At 37.7% G+C, this 23,283-nt stretch overlaps 2 protein-coding genes across 5 annotated transcripts in view; one reads left to right on the top strand and one right to left on the bottom strand.

Moving 5' to 3' along the window:
- The window catches only part of LOC134540544 (esterase E4-like), a 761,050-nt gene that overhangs the window by 221,719 nt on the left and 516,048 nt on the right, over positions 1-23,283 (bottom strand). The gene's annotated exons all lie outside the window — the stretch shown is intronic.
- Positions 20,670-23,283, top strand: part of LOC134540546 (prolactin-releasing peptide receptor-like) — a 233,475-nt gene continuing 230,861 nt past the window's right edge. For all 3 annotated transcript variants that reach the window (XR_010076456.1, XM_063383352.1, XM_063383353.1), the window contains exon 1: positions 20,670-22,129. Coding sequence is in view for 2 of the 3 variants with exons in the window: in XM_063383352.1 (XP_063239422.1) it covers positions 20,793-22,124 (1,332 nt within the window). In the remaining variant the exon portion in view is untranslated. The remainder of the gene's footprint in view (positions 22,130-23,283) is intronic.

The raw sequence follows: 23,283 nt of genomic DNA, 5'->3' as shown, positions 1-23,283 counted from the left end.
TCAACTCAACAGATTACACGTGTGTGTGTGTGTATGTGTGTGATTTAGCGTGGAGCATATGACACACATACAAAGAATATTTCGGTACATGATCCATGAGTACGAGGTTGACACTCAGAACTCTATAATTCTGTGACTAATGCTGGCCATTTCGAGATGAGGCGAAAATCCTTCAAACGATTCGTTGGCTGAATAAAATACGGAAGGGGATTCCTGGTCATAGATAGTCTAGATAAAAATAACTATAGTCAATTATAAATAACAGGGTTTAGCAATTATTAAAAAAAAATAGCTATGCCAGCGATTTCGTTCAAGTGAAGAGAATAATTCGCATACATTTTAAAGTAGAAAATAGTAGTATATAGAAGTCGATCAGGTGACAGGCTGCAGTGTGTGGATTGTAAGTGTTGGTCCGTAATATTAGATTGTGACATCACGGCGGCATTTTTGAATGATCTCAAAAATAAAAATAAAAACTTGAATATCATAAATTCCATTTTCAAGGGGAAATTTCCCTTCAAAAATTAAAAATATAGTGAAGTCTAAATTCCTCAAAGTGTTTCTTTGATGCATACACTTCTGTTTCTTGTAACAGTATGACGTCAGGCTTCTACGACCAAGAACCAATAATCATTGATGATTAAAAAAATTAAGGAATAAGACAGCAAGTCTAGTTCAACGGATAAGAATAACATTTCGAGGTGAAATTGAGTATTACGGAATTGTTATTTTGAGACTATAAAAATGTGAACTTCACCCATGAAAAATAAAGTGGCAATGAGATATAATGCCCGGAAGTTAGCAATACTTCGTACATGGAAAGGTAATCGCGTGATTAACATTCAATATCCAACCGATTACTCCTATCAGCTTCAATTGAAAACGCACAGCGGTGGTTAGTGTGCAATACAGAAAAAAAAAAATTATGTATTTTCTCTGGCATTGTCAGAAAAGTTTCATTAAAATGTATACTTAAAATTTTACTCTCATCGCGCCCAACGAAGTTTCACTTCATAATAGTTAATCAAATATATATTGCTAATTTGCAGATACAATGATTTTCGTATCGTAAATATTAACTAAAACAAAATAAAGATAACTAAATAGTGCGTGCGTGAAAAACGATAAATATATGATGAGTAACATAATCTACTCTTAAAATATGCTTCTCTTTCTTTCCTTGCTATCATAAACACTCTGCCGGTATGCTGTTCTCTGCCGCAAATACTGTGTTCACTTCATCGAGCAAGAAGTAGAGCCTGCGTCCCAGGCGTTGTAATATTGCCGCAGAAAAGTAACCCGCGAGTAATTCCTTGAATGACGAGTCTCAGGTATTTGCAGAAGATATTGAATTTTGTTTACTAAAAATTGGTTGTCTGTAAAGTCGGTTCACGGACGATAGTTTAACGTGACGTCATAACAAAACATTGATGAAATTATTGCATACTTTTATGAATAAAATTGAATAATTTTTATTGAATTATCACTATTTTGTATGAATACAAAGAAGGAGTGAAATGAAATCTACAATTTAATTGATAAATTTACTTTTATTTGCACTCATTAATTCAAATATGTTTATTACTTTAACGAACAGATTATTTTAACTATAACTTTTATACATGTTTGCTATTTAACTTCTTCCAATCTGTGTTATTCTGTTAAGGATAGGACGATGATAGGAAAAGTAGGAAACGAATGGGAGTGTTTCAAGTTTAATGTGCCTCGAAAAAGTCAAATCGATGGTTGTTCCAATCGAGTGGAAGAGAGATAGATGCGGCGCAAGCATATAATGGGCGTAACGGGACACAGCGTAACGGGAAACTTCTTTGTACGTGCAGCAGGCGTTCATCGATTTATTAGACGTTGTCACATCAAAACTCATACTCAACTAAACGTCATAAAATGACAAAAAGCATACGAAAATACATATTTTCTATTAACTCAATGCATTAGACATATTTTTATTAGTTGAAGGTATGGGTAGTAGAAGTGAGTCTCGGGACAACCTGGATGCGAGTATACTACAGGTTTAAGTCGACCAATGTACAGATAATTGAGAGGTTCATTGTAATTAAGATAACTTTAACATATTGCTGAAATGTTCAGTCATCTCATAGAAGATGTGTAATATCTAACATTGGTAACGAGCAAATTCTTGTGTTATCATTTTGAAAATACACTTATAATACGAAACTTGTACACGAAATTGTACGTATAATTCATTAAAATAATGCCAAGCGTGATAAATGTACGCACATTGTGTTTTAAACGACATAACTGGACGCGGATCAAACACAGTTTCCGCACCCGTCGCTAAGGCAGCTACGTCGACTATTGAATCATTCGGTTTGCATAGCGAAGGTTTAAACTATATAACGAAACGGCTCCGGTAAAAGCTAAAGAGATTTGAAAATATCGTAATCCCGGTTTTGAGCCCGATACTCGACAAGGAATTTTTTATTAAAATGCTGCCCGCATCTTGTTAAAATTCAGTCAACAGTTAATACTATAAAATTTACCTTAGGCTTTGTGGACGTTGGTTCATGTCATTCACCACAGATGGCAGCACCCGCCGCGGTTAAAACATTTCCGTTCCATGCGACTTCTGTTCCATTCACGAAATTGCTCCTGCCGAAAGCCATACGTCCAGAGCTAGTTTGTTACACATTAAAATTTTTAATTAATACTGCATAATCTATTGCAAAGAAAAAAAATTGGTTGTCTGTAAAGTCGGTTTACGGATGATAGTTTAACGTGACAACTTCGAAACAAAACATTGATGAAATGATTGCATACTTTTATGAATAAAATTGAATCATTTTTATTGAATTATCACTATTTTGTATGAATACAAAGTAGGAGTGAAATGAAATCTACAATTTAATTGATAAATTTACTTTTATTTGCACTCATTAATTCAAATATGTTTATTACTTTAACGAAGAGATTATTTTAACTATAACTTTTATACATGTTTGCTATTTAACTTCTTCCAATCTGTTATTATGTTAAGGATAGAACGATGATAGGAAAAGTAGGAAACGAATGGGAGTGTTTCAAGTTTAATGTGCTTAAAAAAAGTAATATCGATGGTTGTTCCAATCGAGTGGAAGAGAGATAGATGCGGCGCAAACGTGCAATGAGCATAACGGGACACAGCGTAACGGGACAATGTGCGTTACGGGACACTTTTTCGTGCGTGCAGCCGGCGTTCATCGATTTATTAGACGTTGTCACGTCAAAAAAATGATTACAAAATTTTTGGGTTCGCTGTGTACTTAAAATAAATTGTTTACAAAAGGCAATTACTGCGAGTAATCCTTGGCTTTTTGGTGTCGTATAAACGACAAACAAAAAATAATATCCCTTCCTCTTAAGGTAATTGAAGTAAACACTACATGAGCTTTATGAGTACTTGCATTTGTGTGTGTCAGAAATAAAAAAATAAATAAAAACCACTGTGACGCAAACAGGACACCTATTACCGGTATAGAAACACGAGCTAGCTTCACGTACGTAAAATAAAATTCCTGGTCCACTTGTTTTCAGCTGTAGCAACGAAACCGAGATGAATAATGTTCGCGCCGCATTTAACGTTTCCAACACGGCACACGTTTACTATTTTAAACGAAATACTGTTGAATTACATACTTTCAACCACGTCTCGCTTGTTGGACAATATTACTGCCTGTAAAACGCCTGCAGCCACGAAACATCCGCCAAAATTTGGAGCATAAGATTAAAAACTTCACCGACAAATGGTTTTTCATTTCAGCAACCAGCGAATTATTAAATATTTTATAATAGAATGTCCCAGTTTAAATGGTGTTTACAACAGTTTAATTTAGACTATTAAGAACAAATCATATATAAAATTGAAGGTAAACTAAACCTTAGTGTTTCTTACAAATGTTCAATACGATCACCTTTAGTTATACGGCACACATCCAACCTAAAGTCGAATTCTTCGTAAACCTTCATTAACATGTCCGGAGTAATGGAAGCAATAGCCTCTTCAATTCTGTGTCTGAAACTCTGGCAGATAATTAAGTAGCGGCGGAACGTAGACACAAATTTTTTTATAGGGCCACAAAAGGATAAAAAAAAAAATCGCATGGTTTTATGTCAGGTGAACGTGGAGGCCAGTGAAGAAGAGCTCTGTCGTCTCGGCCATTACGACCAATCCAATGGTCAGGGACTTTGAAGTTCAACCACTCTCGTACAAGGAGATTCCAATGTGGAGGGATGGCATTACAGATTCACTCTTAGCAAATAGCTAAAACGCAAAACGCTTCATACCCAGGAGTCACCATTTTCTGAAGGAAAAACAAAAACAAAGCAGTACTCGCAAATGTGCTTATATAAATCGGGTTGAGTTACTCTTTAATTGTGACCTTGAACCAACGCACTACATCGCTTACAGTTGATACTATTAAAATTTATAACTGTGACCTTCTTTTATGGACATACTGTATTTAGATAGGGGCTGACTTTCCAGTAAGAAAGTATTTTCTCTGAGAGTGTAACTTATAAATATTTGTACAATTAATAATGGAACATTAAAAACTTTTCAAAACCTTTTTACATTATATACGCTTGTTAATTTATATCCTTACTTATAAATTCTAATTAATTTTGCCTGAAATAAAAACTTGAGTAGCAAAAATAGTTAGCGAAGTATATTAAGGGCCTCGCCACCTGGGAAAAGTTTAGGTGTACAGAGCTTCAGAGAAAAACTACGTGATTTGATATCTGCTTAATCTATGCGAGTGGCGTCGGCTTACGAAAAGTGTTTGAAATAAAACGCTGAGGGCGGATGAACAGTCCTGTTTCTGGATTTAATTTTGAAACTGTATTTTTAGAAGATTTAAAATGCTCAGAACGCGATATTCATAATAATTTTTAGGTATGAAACGACCGGTAAAAATTCTTGAAACAACTAAAAGGACTTACAATACACATTTATCTTCATTTCTCCAGCACATAATGATATATTTATCACTAGGGACAGTCACTTCTCGCGAATAAAATAATCTGAACGCCTATTAGACTGCAACAAGTTACACTCACACCAGATGTTTCTTCCTTGTGATTGACGGCCGCCTGCGAGAGAAGTCGCTGCCTTATTTGCCCGAGCCACCCAGAACGCTTTTGCTTCCGAATTGACTTACTGTGTTTGGTGATGCAACAATCGACATGTACCGGAAAGAAATTCACCCGATCACGAAACACAGACGACGGTACAGTGTCTTAACTTTCAGGTGGTACCCTTCTTCCTTCTTCTGCTGTTGTCATGTAAAATATTTCATACATTTGTCAGTGCTAGCAACTAAACAGTTGTTCACAGGCATAACTCTGTACTCTTAACGATATAACATGCAGATTGATTAGCAATTTTAATAATATTACGTAGATGAATATGCGAATATATTGGGCAGCAAAATAGTCACGAAAAGTTGTGTGTTAGTTTGTATAAAAATAGTTCAATCACGCCTTATTAATTATTATGTACACTTTTTATTTGTAATTTTAAGTTAATTACATTGTATTAAAACTAACAAAACTGTTAAAAAAATTAATATATTTTGTTTATGATTTTTTGTTAAACTTTTTTCTTTATGTCAAATTATTATATATTTTATATGGCGATGGTGCATTTACTGTTAGAAATCTAAAGTAAATTTACGTATCTTCCAACTAATAATGCATCTAAATAAAATAAATTTTCTTCTGTTCCAGATAACCAGATATTCGTAGACTCCACGCTGGATTTCGAAATACCAAATTCGGGTTCTGTCGTGGAAGAAAGAAGAGTGTGTACGCTGTATACTTAACCACTTTTTTAAGTTATTAATTAAAAAAAATATATAAGTTCATGTTAAAAGTAAGTCCTTTTTTAACACTCGAGTTCACGATGGTTTCCGTAATTTCAGGTAGATCCTTGGATAAATTGCAACAATCTTCTTCGTGAATTTAAGGAGATGATATTTTAACAGTGTACTACTTTTGGGAGCAGGTTGAATTTGAGACGAGTTGAATGGCAGAGACTCTGTTCGTGTGTTTGAGTGTGTGTGTGTGTGTGTGTGTGCGCGCGCGCAATATCAAACAAGCGCTGCACCTCATAAATGTTTGCTCAGCCTGTACCAACAGCTGGTACGGTGAGCCAAGGTCTGGCCTTGACTAACACACGTGTAGCACATCACGTATTCTGCCCTACGTCACAAACACGAGGCAGTGACGTTCCCGTCAGCTCGCAGATACAGCATGCCCATAAAAGAATTACCCAGTTATAAATTTTAATAGCATCAACTGTAGGCAATGCAGAGTTTTGGTTCCCAGGTCACAATTAAGTAACTCAAAATGTTACTGATTAGCGCATGCACCAGTACTGATTTGTTATTTTCTCGCTTGCAGCGCCACCTACGCAAAATGGCGGCTCCTGAGCATAAAGCCTTTTGGTGTTCTGCAATTTGCTAAGCGTGAATCTAAAATTTCAGCCCTGCCCATTGGATTATCTTTGTACGAGAGTGGTCTAAGTACACAGCCAACTGTCTGGTTAGCTGAGTGAGGCAGGGGGCCAAGGTGGTGGCTATGCTGGGATTGGGTAGCCTCAGCCTCTGGACATAGCTGGATCTCTAACCCCTTCCTGATCAAAAAGGAGTTGTGATCCCTGGTTCCCATCATTCTACCCTACAAGGGCGCACACATGGGAGGGGAAAGTTGCCGGCCATAGACTGGAATAAAACTGTACGAGAGTGGATTCAACGTTAAGTCCATGACCGTTGGATTGGTCGTAATGGTCGAGACGACAGAGCTCTTTTCCGCTGGCCTCCACGTTCACCTGACATAATGCCATGCAATTTTTTTTTCCCCTTTTGGGGCTCTATAAAAAAATTTTGAGTCTACGTTCAGTTACTACCTAATGATTTACCAAAGTCGAGACACGGAATTGAAGAGGCTATTGCTACCATTACTCCGGACGTGTTAACCAAACCGTGGGAAGAATTGGACTTTAGGTTGGATGTGTGCCGTGTAGCTAAATGTGTACATATTGAACATTTGTGAGAAAAACTAGTTTACTTTACCTTCAATTCGATGTACGATTTGTTGTAAATAGTCTAAATTAATATGTTATAATATACCAATAAAACTGGGACATTATTTTATGGACATACGGTATTAACAAAAGCCAAACACATTAACATCCAATTATTTTCAACGGTAATGACGATTCGTCAACATTCGAGACGGCAATACAATAATGAATACGTGAATTTTTTCTAGTACATTCCTATGGTTCCTCGGGTGTTTACTTTGCAAGTTTGTGACAGGTTTAACAGTCTTTCAAGGAGTGTAGAATAACACATGATTAGGAGAGACCGACAACATTCTTGGATTTATTTCGCAATAGAATAGAATCCAAACTTGCTTCTGGTATTGGACCACATTTTACTTGAAGGACTCTTGAGCCAATGATAAACCCTCAACAAAATAAGTATCGAATCACCAGCCTCCCAATTAACAGGTCACACGAGCGATTATCCTATGAGCAGGTGTAATTTTACTGAGTACATGTAAGATCGTGGAGTCTTTCCTAGAGGTAATTGAAAGTATTTTTCAGTCCCTAAAGATTAAAAACCGCTGAAATTTCGTGAATTTTTTTAAGTGTCAGACTGAAATTCAAAGCCTTGTGTTTTCTCTACCTAGGTTTGCTTTTCCATTGGTGGATTTTTAAAAGTGTTTTGGTTCTTGTTAACTGGTACCCTCTGTTTCGCTTTCTTTTCTCGTAGCTGTGCATCGATTTCTCATATATGAGACAACGATGCACAGCTACCAGACTATAGAATATATATATATAGAATATATATACGACTATAGTCGTAAAGGGGCGTGTCCCAACCACTACGATCCACAGTGCAAGAGTTGGGGGATTAAAATTCTAGCTTTAGACGAAATGAATCATTTCCGTACCTCAACACATGATCCGATGGCAGAGAGTGCGATTAATGTTTTGTTTCAATCCCAGTTTAAACTATAGGTATGGGATCGCGTGGTTAAAGCTTAGAAGAATCGTTAGGAGGTAGTCATTGTCATCCATTTGTTTAGTTCTCAGGATATCGTTCATGAATGAACAACATTTTTGTTTATCCCAAAACATTTTTGTGCACGAAGTTTTCAGGAGTTTTGGTATTGTTCTGTGCATTCATAATTATGTTTTTTTTTACTCTCTACCTGACCGCATTAAATTTTTGGTGTTTCTATTCAATGTTTGTTTCCCATGTTTATTTTCCGCAACCGAGTTCATTACAGCGAGAAGACTGATTAAGTTGTCCACGAGTCATTTTCATTCTCCTTCAAGCTCATAGTCAAAAGGTTTTCTATCTCTCTCTCTCTCGCACACTCGCTTTCTATCTCTAATGTCATCTTCCCATCACCCCTCACTTCTACAAGCTGACGTCACAAAATTAATTTGCGAGAGCAAAGACGCAGATTTTAATTAATGGCGTTGCGTTTAAACATTTTTGCAAGCAAGTGAGTAAATTACGCAGTCAAGAAACACGAATAACGAGGCTTTCTCGAGTTTGCAGAAGTGCGCGCGCAAAACTTTATAACCGAGTGTCAACTTTTCTAAACACATTAATTAAAATCGCCTTGCTTAGAGGAAAGTGTGTTTAGCAAGCGACTCAAGATAGCTGGAGTAAAAGAAAAAAAAAGTCTTTACCACGTCTTTTTTGACAGAAACGCCCCAATTTTGGTTATTCAAGTTACACAAATACTCAAATTCATATAAAACCTCATGTTGCAATGTCTGTGTTATCTTGTTGACAGCTAGACTCAGATTTGTTATTTCCTGGACTACAAAACTAACTGAGTTAAGAACTCGTAAAACGATGTTTTTTTTTTAAAATTAATTAATATAATAATTATTTTGAATAAATAATTTTGGCACACAAAATTTTGGCACAATTGTAGATTTCATTTCATTTTGTATTTTGTTTGTGAATTAGAAATTTCATTTTTATTATATACTAGCCGTCCCAACAGACGTTGTTCTGTTCAAACGTTTTAAATTCGAAGATTTACAGGAAATTTCCCTGAATCTAATCGCAGGGTCGAACTTCCGGGTCGAACTAAAATAAAAATAAAATATTTTTGAATATTTGATAACGCGATCACAGCGCTTCCTACCGGATCCAATGTAAAACATCCAAAGTTCAACAACAACATTAATTAAATAATTAAATTTTAATTATTTTTTATCGGATTGAATTAAGAATCTACACCATTCTTTAATCCACCTGAACACACACTTTAAAGTGGACCCGACAGACATTTTGTTCTGTTCAAACTTTGCAAATCCAAAAATTATAATTTTTTTTAAATAGACAATAAATCAAAAATATAAAACGTCAATATTAAATATACTTTAAGCTATAATTACTATAAGAAATTTTTATTTTATAAATGTTATAATTAATTTTACAAATTTATATTTTTATGTTCAAAGTGGCGTTCAATGCGTCATAAATAGCATAGAATAAAATGATAACTGACAATTTAAAATTATAGGTTATGTTAATTGTTATTGAATGCACGTCTATACATAGTTAAAAGTAATGAAAAATCGTGTAAAATACTCACTTCAGTACTGCACCTTACATATTTTGCTCAATGTATATTTTTTATTACACTTTAAAACGTAGAATAAAATGAGAACTGACAATTTAAATTTGTAGGTTAAGTATATTGGTATAGAATGCACGTGTATACATCATTAAAATCACGAAAATTTATGTAAAATACTCACTTCAATACTGCACCTCACAAATTTGCACAATGTATATTTTTAATTACACTTTAAAATGGTATTTCAATAAAAAAAATAAAATAATGTTCTCAATAAGCAATTTTATTTTAATTTTAATGTAATAACAACAATTCATAGAATCCACCCAAAGATTAACTACAACACATAAATCAATACACAACACACACACAAACATATATATATATATATATATATATATATATATATATACTGTGAAACTAAACCATCCAAAGATCAAAACAATTTATAAATAAAAAAATAATTAAATAAACATTTTCCAGTGGACTGAATTGTGATTCTAAACCATTATCGAATCCACCTGAAGACACACAAAAAATTTCATTACAATCGGTCCAGCCGTTTAGGAGGAGTTCAGTGACATACACACGCACAGAAGAATTATATATATAAAGATAAGCCTTGTAATGAAATCAAATTAAAAAAAAGTACTTGAAATTCCTTGACTTCCTATTTTTGTCAGAATATAGTGTTTGATATTTTAAACTTTATGTAAGCAATTTTGACCAGACATTTTAAGATTTAATTGTAATTTTAACGTCCCATTATTTGAAAGGAATGGCTGTTGTAATGTCTCAACCCAATGTTTTTTTTTTTAAAAACGTCCTGTTATAAATGTTTTGTCATTTAAAATCGCGGGAAGTAGCAGCTTAAATACTAAGATCTTCTTAAATGAAACTTGTAAAATCATTAATTAAGGGCCACTCTAAAATTTAAATCTATACTAATATTATAAAGCTGAAGAGTTTGTTTGTTTGTTTGAACGCGCTAATCTCAACCACTGGTCCGATTTGAAAAATTCTTTTAATGTTGGATAGTACATTTATCGAGGAAGACTATAGGCTATATTATATTATCAATAACATTAGGGATCCTTACTAAAAGTCCAATTTAGAATCAAATGCGTTTGAGGGGGTTAGATACAACATGCAGTACACGTACGAAGTGTGTGTTGACGATGCCGCAGGCGCTAGATGTTTATTTCCTATTGCCTATTAAAATTGTTGCCACGCACTAGATGCCTTATCATTTTTAATTTTCCCATACAAGTAAAAAACACCCGTGTGATATTAACAACGAAGCAATCAGTACCCTCATAAGAGTTCAATTAGTATTTAAATACTTTATATTACTTTAAATCGCAAACCTAAACTATTGTTTTTTTCCTCTCTCTGTGCTTAATTTGTTTTTTTATTGCTCTTTTTTTCAAGTATATATATATTACAGACTTGAAACTTCACAGTAATGTTCCTTATGTTACGCAGGATGACATTTTCCGAAAATGGGTGGTTAAAACCAGGCATAAGTGGGTACTTTGTCTGCATGAGAATAGTATTTTGCATTGTTCATGCCTTCTGCGTCTCCATGGCAACGGGCATCGCGCTGCAGTGGCGTACCCACAAGGAGGGGCATGTATAATGAGCGGCGCAAGAGTGATCTGCCTGTAGACTGCCGTAGCGAAGTACGGGTACATCAGTTGTACGTTGCGTGCACGAGTCGGGAAACCATCGGTGCTATTAATTTTCTCTCCGTTACATTATACAGCATTGTAATACATTTTCACTGAATTTTTTTAATTTACCATTACTGTAAATGGGAGATGTGGCTTAATTTTTTTCCATTAGTATAGCCGTGCGAAGCCGGGTCGGGCAGCTAGTTATACACATATGGTTAAAGTAATTACAGTTTTATATCTAAGACATAGATTTTCTTGATATGTAATGCTAACGGTTGTTTAAAATATTTATCATACGGAGCGATAACATTAATGTTATATTACTTAAAAATTAATAACATAATATTAAGTAAGATTTATTAAGGTTATTTTGTGGAATGAAGATTTATTAAGATACATTGAACATTTAAAATCACAGATAAAGCGCAAAAGTAAGCATCTGTAATTTGATGTTAACATCAAATAGACAAATATGGTTTTTGATTATGTCACAAACGTATGCACATTTTTTAAAACATTGCATTATATATGGTTTAATAGATATAATAATTGAATGAATATGCCTAACAAATAATCTTAACTGGAAGTTTATAAAAAGAATAAGTTTAGTTCTGGAAATTGCTCCTAAAATTTATTTAAAGCAACATAATATGATTTTCGTAATTTTCTGGAGATGTTACCGAATACTAGCGATTAAATGTAATTAAAATAACAGAATAGATGAATATTTATAGTTTATAGTTCGCTTTACATATGCATAAAATTTAAATAAAACTAATTAAAATTCCGATAAAAATTAAAATTACCTTTTTTTTAATTTCACAAACGGGATTGTTGCTTCTTAATTTAAATTCAATGAATAACGAAAGTATTGGAATTGGTTTTTCCTCGTTAGGCTTAGTTTGAAATTTGAAATTAAAAGCTTGAACACACAAAAAAACATTCTAAGGATTTTTTTTATTTTAACTATGAATAAAATTTGTGTTACGCTGTGTGCATAATTAATGCTACACAAAAATAAAACTTAACTAATAATTACAAATAATGGTTAAAGTGAAATGGCACTTCACAGATATTATTGTAAATATTTATGTACACGAAATAGCACGTAGCTATTTTTTTCAACGTATGAAAACTTAATGAAGATCGCAGGCCCAATTAAAGACACCTTTTATTTTGCAAAAGTGTTTCTTGTCAAGATATATCTTAAAATACAGCTCAGCTTCACTTTCTCATTTCGTTAACAAAATTATAATGATCTAAATTTTATACTGGACAAAATTACAGATAATCCACTATAATATCAAATACCTTTTGTTTTTAGTATCTAGGTTTATTCCACCACATAAATTACAATTTATATCTTATTAGTGAATTTAAGTTATAACTCGCAATGAAAGTGTCTGTTTTTTTTTTTTTTTTTTTTAGTGGCAATGTCACTCACTTAACTTCAATATTGTGGGTATATCAAAGCTGGGTAAAATAAATATATATAAAGTTGTTTCTATAGTCAAAAATTTAAATATTTCTTTATAAAATATATAAGCTAAAAACTGTGGGCGAGTCTTCCAGAACTAACCAGTGATGTGTACACATCTAACCGCAGTAACGAGCAAATTAATGTGTTCTCATGCTGCTAATACACTTATAATACGAAACTCGGACACGAAAATTTAACGTAGAATTCATTAAAATAGTGCCGAGCGTGATAAATATACGTAAATGTTGTTGTTTTAAATTACGTTTCTGGACGCTAATCACACTTAGTTTTTACATCCGTCACTAGAGTTCGCTGCCGGAGCAGCTACGTCGACTACTGAATCATTTGATTAGCAGACAAAAATTTTAGCTCCGATAAAAGGAGAAAAGACCTGAAGAAATACTAAACCCCGGTTTTTAACACATTTTTTTAAATTATGAAATTTATAAGAATACTGCCCGCTTTGTTAAAATTCATTAAACAGTTATTACTATGAAGTTTACCTTTGTCTTTGTGAACTTTGGTACAAGTCATCCGCCACAGATAGCCGCACCGTGGTTACAAATTTCCGTTCCATTCACGAAATCGCTTCCGCCAAATGCTGTACCTATACCGAGAGCTAAGATGTCACAAATCAAAAAATGGTCACGAAGGGTGAAATCCGAACATTTAATGCTTTTTGTAACAAGCAGATATATGAAAAATTTGCGTTACTTTCTGGTGTAAGACTATAATCCCCAAACGTGTGTGTAATTACGTCTCCATGCCATGTGTTGATTGTCTTCTGCCACATTTTACCTTATTTGACATGATACGGTCAGGAGATTTCCTGGGTGGTTTTTAATTGGTTTACAGTCCCTTAGGGCGTGTCAAAATAACCAGTGATCCAATAACTAGAGGCATTTAAGTGTAGATACATTTTAATTGTAGATTTCTGCAAATAATATCGCAAAATTTTTCAAATTTTTTATATAAAGTAAAAACAAGGCATTTAATTTGGCATGGTATGTTTGGGCATATTCTGTATAGGCCTACTGAATTTTTTTGTAAATGAAAAATAAATTTTTACATAAAATTACTGATATTTGTAAATTTGTATACTTACGTGAAAGTACAAAAATACACTACAAAAATATGTGTTCGCATTAATACTGGATTAAGATTCTTACCAGGGAATTTATACGTTTTGTTGTTCCAGTACCTCCAATAGTTAAAAGTTATTTGTAAAACGTTCCCTGAATAGATTTACAGTAGTCACTGCGCACATAATAAAGCATGGTACAACAAATTGCATACAGTCAAAGTTTGAATATTTCGATTATCTTTTCCATCGTTTGAAAAAAAAATTACCTATGCTTGAATGAAACATAGATTAAAATATAAAATTGTGCGCCAATAGTAGTAAGAAATACGAAGTAGGCCTATTATCTCGTCAAAACGTATTTCATATTTTTAAAAATAACCACAGCAATGTGTCATTATAAAATTACAAAATCTGTCTGGCAGTAATACAAACTATGTCTCGGGAACTGGTTTTCAAAGGAATCTTTTGTAAAAGTACAAAATTTTTTTTTCCAGCGTGGTGGCACCAATTTAGCGGCTTGCGTTCGTCATTTTGACGTGAATTTCCGACACGAATGGTTGGGTGTCTTTTTGGCCGAGGAAATCGACACTACTTAAAACTCGTATTTAATACAATGTAGTTAATTTTTTTTTTTCGTTTTGATTGATTTTTAACTTTACCAACCACATTTACAATATCACTACAGTACTTTTTTTTATTATTTTATATTTTATAGATATTAATTATTTGCATGCAGAATTAAAGTTTTTTATTATTTTTTACTCGGACCGTAAAAGCCACGTAGCATGGAATGTCTTTTCTCGTGGTCGTTACGCATGACTCCCCAGTTAACATCTGCAGTGATGACGTAATGGTCGCTTGTGGGGGAAGAGGGGGGGGGGGGGGTGTCGAATTGAAGTCAGTGAGAGCTGTAACTCTGAAAGTAATAAAGGGATTTGCGTGATTTAAACTTTAAGTTGAGCACTGGCTGGTGCTAGTTGAGTGGAACAGTTATGAAAAATGGTATACTAACTTCGGTTTTTGAAGCCATTCATCGCAATAATGCCTAAACGAAAACAGGTTATGATGGAGAAAAAAAAGATTGCCCGAGAACAAGCAATTAAAAATGCCGAAAAAAGGCCGAAATTTTATGTCCTGGGTTATTTATTACGTACGAGACGTGGGCGTGTTTACTATTAGCCGGTAGTCATTAGTTCCTGTTACAGAATGCATTGTATTTTTGGCCTGATGTGGCATCAGAGACTCCTGAGATCCGTGACTTGAGTCAGAGTAAACAAAAGAGACATGTAACTTAGGTTCACACTTCATAATACATCAATACTCTCCCAGGCATATGATCCCGTTAGGGCGTTGTCCTGGTAAGGAGAAAGATGGGTCTTTTACATGCCAGACACTGTTGCCAGTGCCAAACATGGGTTCCGAGAACCGGGAAATAGATTCGCCATTTCCAATCGCGGCATGTTACTGGCGAGCGCACGGCTAGGTCGAGAGGTTGAGGAGACCCAGCCCAACTTCGGCCCCACCGACCCGCCCCCAGCTCCGCCGTAGACCCCCAGACCCCCTGCAGAGCCAGCCCCCTCTGTGGGATCTGAGTGGAGCCGTCACGGAACCATACCTCTCACATCCCTGGGACCCCTCGGTCACCCAGTTGCTAGTGAGACAATAATGTATCACACAATCAAGCATAAGGATTACTGGTCGCCATGATGTCAAAACGTGTGGTAGGTATCTAATGATGCAAGACGTAGCCGAGAGAAATGAGCCAGTGGCAAAACGAGCCCCCAGAAGAGACACGAAATCTGCGCTCGAGCGAGCCTCGGCCGTCCGCCTCGCGAGAAGCGACGGGGAATGCAGGGAATTTATCTGGTGATGGACGTGGATGTGCTCTCTGATGATTCTGGTGCTGACGTGGAGTCAGTTGAGCCAGTGGTCGTGAACGAGTCAGTCGCAGTTTGATGTCGCAATTTTTCTGGCGTGGCCATCCGACCCTTTAAGTAAGACGTTCATAAAATTCAAGTCAAAAAATAAAACATTTTTTGACGTGATAACGATTTATAAATCGATGAACGCCGGCTGCACGCACGAAAAAGCAGGACTCATTGTCACGTTCCGCCTGAGCCGAGCGTGCAAGAACCGGCCAACTACCGTGCGAGAAAATCTTCTATAATGTTACGATCGCGCTTGGCTGCAGTGCTTGGCGTCGCCGCGCTCGTTCGGCCTGTCTGCGCCCCCTTCCACCCGCATCCTCTCCCTGGTATCTCGTGCCATACTATCTCGTGATATTCTGACCTTCGCAGCGCGTACCTGCCTCAGATCGAGTTACTTAAAAGAGGCCGCACTGCGGCATAAAATGACTCAGACATGTTTATCGGCGCGTTTTGTGGGAACCCGATGCTTGTTGCGTTTATCGGCGATCTTTGAGCAGCCGCAGCGTCCTTCGACAGGACTCACGACGCGTTTCTGGGCATTTCGACGGCGAAGGTCGCGCGATATCTCGGAGACATTCTCGATTGTTCTTGACGGGAACCCAAGGGCTATATAAGGAGGTGGGGCCGACCTTCGAGTCTGAGTCTGAGTGGGGAGTTCTCCCGTGGCGGAGATCCGGGCGATAGTGCCGCGGGTGCGGCAGAGTGGCGAAGTCCTTGGACGAAGGTTCCAGGGCAGGGAGTGAGTGAGTTCAGTGGAGTCGGGAGTTTTCCCGCGGCGGAGTTTCCCGGCGATAGAGTCGCGGGCGCGGCGGAGTCCCGAGCGAAGTTGCGAGCGAGGAGTCGAGTGGGATCTCGACGAAGGGGAAGTGCGTCGGCGGTGGCGGAGTGCGGCGACGGAGTCCGGCGGTGGAGACCCACGAGCGGTGCTGCGGCGAGAGTTGCGCCAGAGGTGCGGCCCAGCGAGGCGTACGGAACGAGTGACTGGGGAATAGACCTTTCTTTAAGTGTAATTAATTATTTGCTATCTTAGAAGATTAATTGTAAGTGACATAAGTAGTGGAAATAAATAAAACTGTGTGTGTGATAAAAATCTTTAATTGGGCTATCCTTTACGAACCCGCTGGTAAATCGTAACAATAATATCAAACAGGTTAAGGCGAGCTTTTTAACTAATTGTTTGTGAATATATGTAAATTAAATTATTTAAATAAAATTTGCCAAAACTGTAAATCATATTTGAAAATTAAAAAAGTATGCAATTTTTCATTAATGTTTTCTTATGACGTTATCACGTATAATTATCGTCCGTAAACCGATTTTACAGACATCCCCCTTTTTTATACGCTTTATATTAGCTTCACCTGTATGTTTGTTTGTATGTTTGTTTGTATGTTTGTAACCGACTCCTTTGGGAGCGATTTTAACCCACTTTAAACGGCCAGATTTCATTGAAACTTTGTAGATTTATTGAGGACCGATGACAATACACTAATTTGATAAGATTATTCCATTAATCAATTTTCAAAATAATATTTTGGTCAATTTATATAATTGGTAAAATGAAACAAAGACATATATGTAAAGAAAACCATTTCGCTCATGTGCGAACTCTTTTCTTTCAGTTTGTCTTTAGCGCGATATAAACAAAGCCTACTAATATTGTGACATTTAATTAAATGAAAAGTGAGAGTGGGTTATAATTATTGTAAACAATATATACTTTCTTGAAGAGAATATTATCTATATTTGTAAAAATATGAAGCAAAAAAACCTTAAATAAGGGCTTTAAATGTTATTACTTTCGTTAAATAGAGAAACACAATTACGTATTTGTTTCATTTTACCAATTAACCAAGAGTGAAACATTATTATAAAACAACATTTTATGCAAATATTTCACGAAACATGGAAAAATTGAGGTTTGATTTTGCTGTGAAACCAAAAGCAGATGGGAAATCAAACACCATATGCATAACCTCAATAGCTACACCTGATAAGCAGAATTTTGAAATTCCATTCGAACACCAACCTGCAAATCTACACCAAGCAGTTACAAATTCTCCAAACTATGCCAAGGTCAGTAAATCATTAAATAAAATACATCAAACACGGAAAATATGGATAAGTTTGACAGATGATATATCATAAAACATATTTTGATAGAGAGAAAAACTTACAGTTTAATGATTTTTACCTGGAAGAAATTGAGGTGGGAAAAAACACTTTTATAAATAAATCAAACTAAAAAGTAGAAAATAAATAATAGTTTAAGAAACTAAAAAACACGCTTTATATAGAAAACCAAACTAAAAAATAGAAAATAAATTTCAATAAATTTGAATAAAGAATAGTGTAAAAAAATTTTATAAATAAAAATTAATAATAGTGTAAATAAGAAAATAATGTATTTTATTTTAAAAAAGCGTGGGGTGCTTTTTAAGATTTTATCGAAATGATAATCCTTCTACTCATATCTGTCAATAAAATATTTATATGTATTGACACCATGCACCCCACGGTTTTTTTTTTTAAATAAAATACATTATTTTATTATTTACACTATTATTAATTTATGTTTATAAAAAAAATTTACACTATTCTTAATTAAAATTTATTAAAATTTATTTTCTATTTTTTAGTTTGGTTTTCTATATAAAGAGTGTTTTTTTAGTTTTTTAAACTATTATTTATTTAAATTATTTTATTTGTTTCATACAAAACATTTCCGTTAGCACGATGGAAAGTCATGTAGTCCAAAATACCACCTACACAGAGTTTTTTTTTTGGTTGTATTCCAGCTGTTCATTTTGGCAGCCAAGTCGCAAAACCACGCGGTCATCATTTTTGATTCGCCCGGAGTTTTTCCGTTATTGTCGGTTTTCATTTCCGTAAAGTGTTTCCTGTTTTACAACGGGTAACGTTTTACATTTACCGTATTCATAATTGGTATTTATTCCCTTCGAAACTTGTGTGACGTAGCCCAAATGGCACACGGAAAACATCTTCTGTGATGTTACAAAATATCCCATTATAAAACAGTTGCCAAAAAACCGTTTTACAGGGTCATTTTTTTCAACGAATTATTATTTTTTTAATTCAATCACACATCTTATTATAATTATGAGCCCACGAGCGTGTAATTACAATTAGTTAAACTGAGAATATGCTTGTTTAAATTAAGTTAAAACAAATCACGTGGGTGCAATACTGTTTATATTTTAATAAAGTTTCTAATAAATACTATGAAGGGTAGGATTCGTAAATTTAAAAAAAAAGAAAGCAAAAAAACCGAGTGCTGTGTCGGTTCAAGAAATATTGTTTTCTTTCTCTCTTTCTTTCTCTCTCTCTCTTTGCCGTTTTAGCCCTTACGATATACTTTTAAGTAGAGGTTTGAATGGTCAAAGAAGTTTCACTTCTATTACATGTACCGAGTTACAAGCGCTCTCTTTTTTGCATATATAAAATACATTTTTCTATGCAGTACTGAGTATTTCTTAAGAAAATTGGAAAATTATTTTATATTTTAATCACTGTTTCATTACAGCATAATTTTTTTTCAAATCATGGAAAAGTTAATACAAAAATCCAAAAATAGGTTTTTATTTTGTTTTATTACGCTTATTAATGTGCGCAATTTATACTGGAAAACTATCCAGGGAACGGTTTGCAAAAAATTATTTTAACTATTGGAGGTATATTGGGAAAATGCAAAGCGTAAATACCCGGGTTAGAATTCGAACCCAGTATTGCTGGGAACACTAATTGGAACTTTTCATGTAAACGTACAGATGTAGGTACTAATAACTGTAATTTTACAAGAATATTTCTGTTGTGTTTACGAAAACATAAATTTACAGTGCACTTGCGTGGAAAGCACATTATGTCGTTTATGACCACTGACCACCGCTTGTACCTTTTGAAAAACACTGTCTTGAGAAGGATACGTATACCATTTGGCGCACTTTTGAGAGGTGTCAAATTTCCAGACCAGTTTCGTGACACTACATTCTTGGCTATTTCCTAACAGTAGGCAGTGACAAATACTTTCTCATCTTTTCCTCACTGACTCGTTTATTTTCATTATCTGTATTGACTTCGTCGTCAACAATATGTAAGATCCAAATGAAAAATAAAAATTCCATTATATTGAGAATATTCTGTTGCTAATTTCAAATTAAATAAAGGAACATATAATTCCATCAAAATGTTCGTTATTTTCGTTTTTCTTTTAAGTACAGCGTTTCCAGATTTGTAGCGGGTTGAATTTCAAATTTTTACATATAGTATTACCATTAAAACCTAGTAATTAAAGAGGCTGCATAAAAAAAAATTCTAGCTACCCAAAAAAATTTACTTCATTTAAAATAAAAATAAATTGTTCCATCGTTCTAAGTGAACCAGTTTTATCTCACTGAACATCTTCGCAACATATTAACAATTTTATCTACATACTTTAAAACTGATAAGTGTGAATTTTTGAAAAAAAGGTTTTTTTTTTCCCTCGCAATACACCTTCGTAAATCGATATATCTCTATTTTGATGCAGACCCTTCAAAAGAGCTTATCAGGCACGGCTATGGACGGGAACGTCTGAGGTCTTGCCCGAAGGCGCCCTGGTGAACGATAGCTCCGCACGAGGAGCTCGTCTGTCCGGCCAGACGAGACACCACGCGAGAAGTGCAGACGGGAACAAGTGCAGGTGTCGGGTCATCTCTTCCGAGGCGGTCCCCTACCGCGCGCGCAGGCGCTCTGACGAGTAGAGAGGGAGGGAGGGAGGGGTGGCAGTAGACGCCCTCCCCTCCGACGGCGCCCCATGTAGGGGGGGGGAGGGGATGCGGGAAGGACGCCCGACGCCACTCGCCGCTCGACCGGGCGTCTGGGAGGTCCTCCGAGCGCCTGCTGGATCTCTCCGTCGACGGCGGAGCGCGACCAGGAGGATGTCCGCATGAGGTCGTGAAGCCAGGAGCTGCTCGTCGCATGTCGGCGACCCGGGGATGCGCACGACGAGCGCGGGCGGACCCCGCGGCGACGTAGCGGCCATGGGCGCGGCCAACGTCTCGGCGCTGGTCGACGACAGCACGACGGCCCAGACGTCGCCGTCAGAGGGCAACTCCTCGACTGCCGCCGTCGAGCCGGGCTACAACATCATCCAGGACCAGGCCGTGCAGGCGGTCTTCTGCGTGCTCTACACCGCCATCTTCGTGCTGGGCGTGTTCGGCAACGTGCTGGTGTGCTACGTGGTGTGCCGCAACCGCGCCATGCACACCGTCACCAACCTGTTCATCACCAACCTGGCGCTGTCCGACATCCTCTTGTGCGCGCTGGCGGTGCCCTTCACGCCGCTCTACTCCTTCCTGGGCCAGTGGGTGTTCGGCCCGGAGCTGTGCCACCTGGTGGCGTGCGCGCAGGGCACCAGCGTCTACATCTCCACGCTCACGCTCACCTCCATCGCCGTCGACCGCTTCTTCGTCATCATCTACCCGTTCCAGCAGCGCATGCAGCTGTCCACCTGCCTCGCCGTCATCTGCGGCATCTGGCTCTTCTCGCTGGCCATGACCCTGCCGTACGGCGTGTACATCCAGCACAAGCGCATCGACGGCCGGCCCTACTGCGAGGAGACCTGGCCGTCGGAGAACTTCCGCCAGGTGTACGGCAGCCTCACCTCCGCCATGCAGTTCCTCGTGCCCTTCCTGGTGATCGCCTTCTGCTACGTGCGCGTGTCCTTGAAGCTGAACGACCGCGCCAGGGCCAAGCCGGGCGCCAAGAGCTCGCGCAAGGAGGAGGCGGACCGCGAGCGCAAGAGGCGCACCAACCGCATGCTCATCGCCATGGTGGCCATCTTCGGCGTGTCGTGGCTGCCGCTGAACGCCGTCAACGTGCTCAACGACATGTTCATCACGGTGGGCGCGTGGAAGTACTACAACCTGTGCTTCTTCATGGTGCACGCGGTCGCCATGAGCTCCACGTGCTACAACCCGTTCCTGTACGCCTGGCTCAACGAGAACTTCAGGAAGGAGTTCAAGCAGGTGCTGCCGTGCTTCGGGGCGTCCGGGGGCGGGTCGGCGGTTGCCGCGGGGGCGGGCAGGGCCGGGGGCGGCGGGCGGCGGTCGGAGCGCACGTGCAACGGCAACGAGACCCTGCAGGAGACTCTGCTGCACACGTCTGTGGCGCCGGAGACGCGGGTGCCCGAGGAGGAGGAGGAGGGAGTGGCCGTGCGCGTCGAGACGGTCGCCTTCTCTGCGGCCGACGAGTCCGTGCAGCTGCGCCTGGGGCCCGAGGACGGCAGGACTTCCCCGCCGGCAAGGCTGCTGGCCGACGGCAAGTGAGGCAGGTGAGGCCACACCCTCCAACACCCTCCAACACTCTCCAACACTCTCCAACACTCTCCAACACTCTCCAACACTCTCCCCGCAGGGCTGAACGTCGCCACTAGGAGACCTGCATGATTCGCGGATTCAATTCGGTGATAGGCTCTAGAATTCGCCCTCCGACGTCACGGTGTTCTCTTGGCACAAGAGTGGTGGAACTGTGGGGAAAAAAAAAAAAAAAAAACAGTCGCTGCCCAAACGCTACAAAAGGCCGCAAGAGAGCATTTAATATTATTTCCGTTCAAGCGTTTGAATAATGGTAGATATAATTTTGGTTTCATACCTCATTGTAAGAGTTTATGTTTTTAACGCCTTAAATAGCATTTCAAACCTTAAAAAAAAAAGATAATTTTGCTATTGGCTTACTGTTCATCTGGACAAGTTTTCTATGGTTTTGAAACAACCTCATTTCTAAAGATTAATGATCAATATATATAAAATAGAGTGTCTTAAAACGAACGAATTACAGAAAAATATGCACCACTTGATTTTATGTATGACATAAAATTTTTGTCTTTTAAGTTCATTAAAAGCATTGAATAAGGACTTGTTCAGCAGAACGAAAACTTTTATAAACAAAAATAGACCTATAGAAACATGCAAAATTCGCGGATTCATTTCGCGATCGGCTAGCATCGAAACAACTATACCTCCGTACCGCTTCTTCAGATTGGCCCACATATTTTATCCGGGGAAACTGTGAGCCAAATGGGAAAACACTTAAACCAAGAAAGTGTCCGAATTACGGACAGCCTAGTTTGAGACGTCTCACGCGTCAGTAGACAATGAACAGGTGTCATTTCTGCGGGTATTCAAAGGACTGTGGAGTCTGTCCTAGAGGTCAATGAATCCGCGAATTTTGCAGGTCTCTAGTCACCACCAATCACGAGGTGTGGTGAAACAAATACGGTGAATGAATTTATATAGAATCAAACTGCTCACGCCTCATGTTTTTTTTGGAGAAATAAGGCTTAAATATAGGGGCAGGCTTTATGGTATGTCTGTTATTGGCAGAGGCGTAATTTAAGCTTTATAACCGGGGTGGCAAGGCGCACCGGGTGTTCAGGAAGTTGCGGAGTGCCCCCGTGTTAAGGGGTCCGGGGGTCTTTCCTCGGGA

Source organism: Bacillus rossius, chromosome 17, assembly GCF_032445375.1.
Source record: "Bacillus rossius redtenbacheri isolate Brsri chromosome 17, Brsri_v3, whole genome shotgun sequence".
Lineage (NCBI taxonomy): Eukaryota > Metazoa > Arthropoda > Insecta > Phasmatodea > Bacillidae > Bacillus > Bacillus rossius.
Note: the sequence above shows the minus strand (reverse complement) of the source record. Positions and strands in the feature narration are given on the sequence as shown.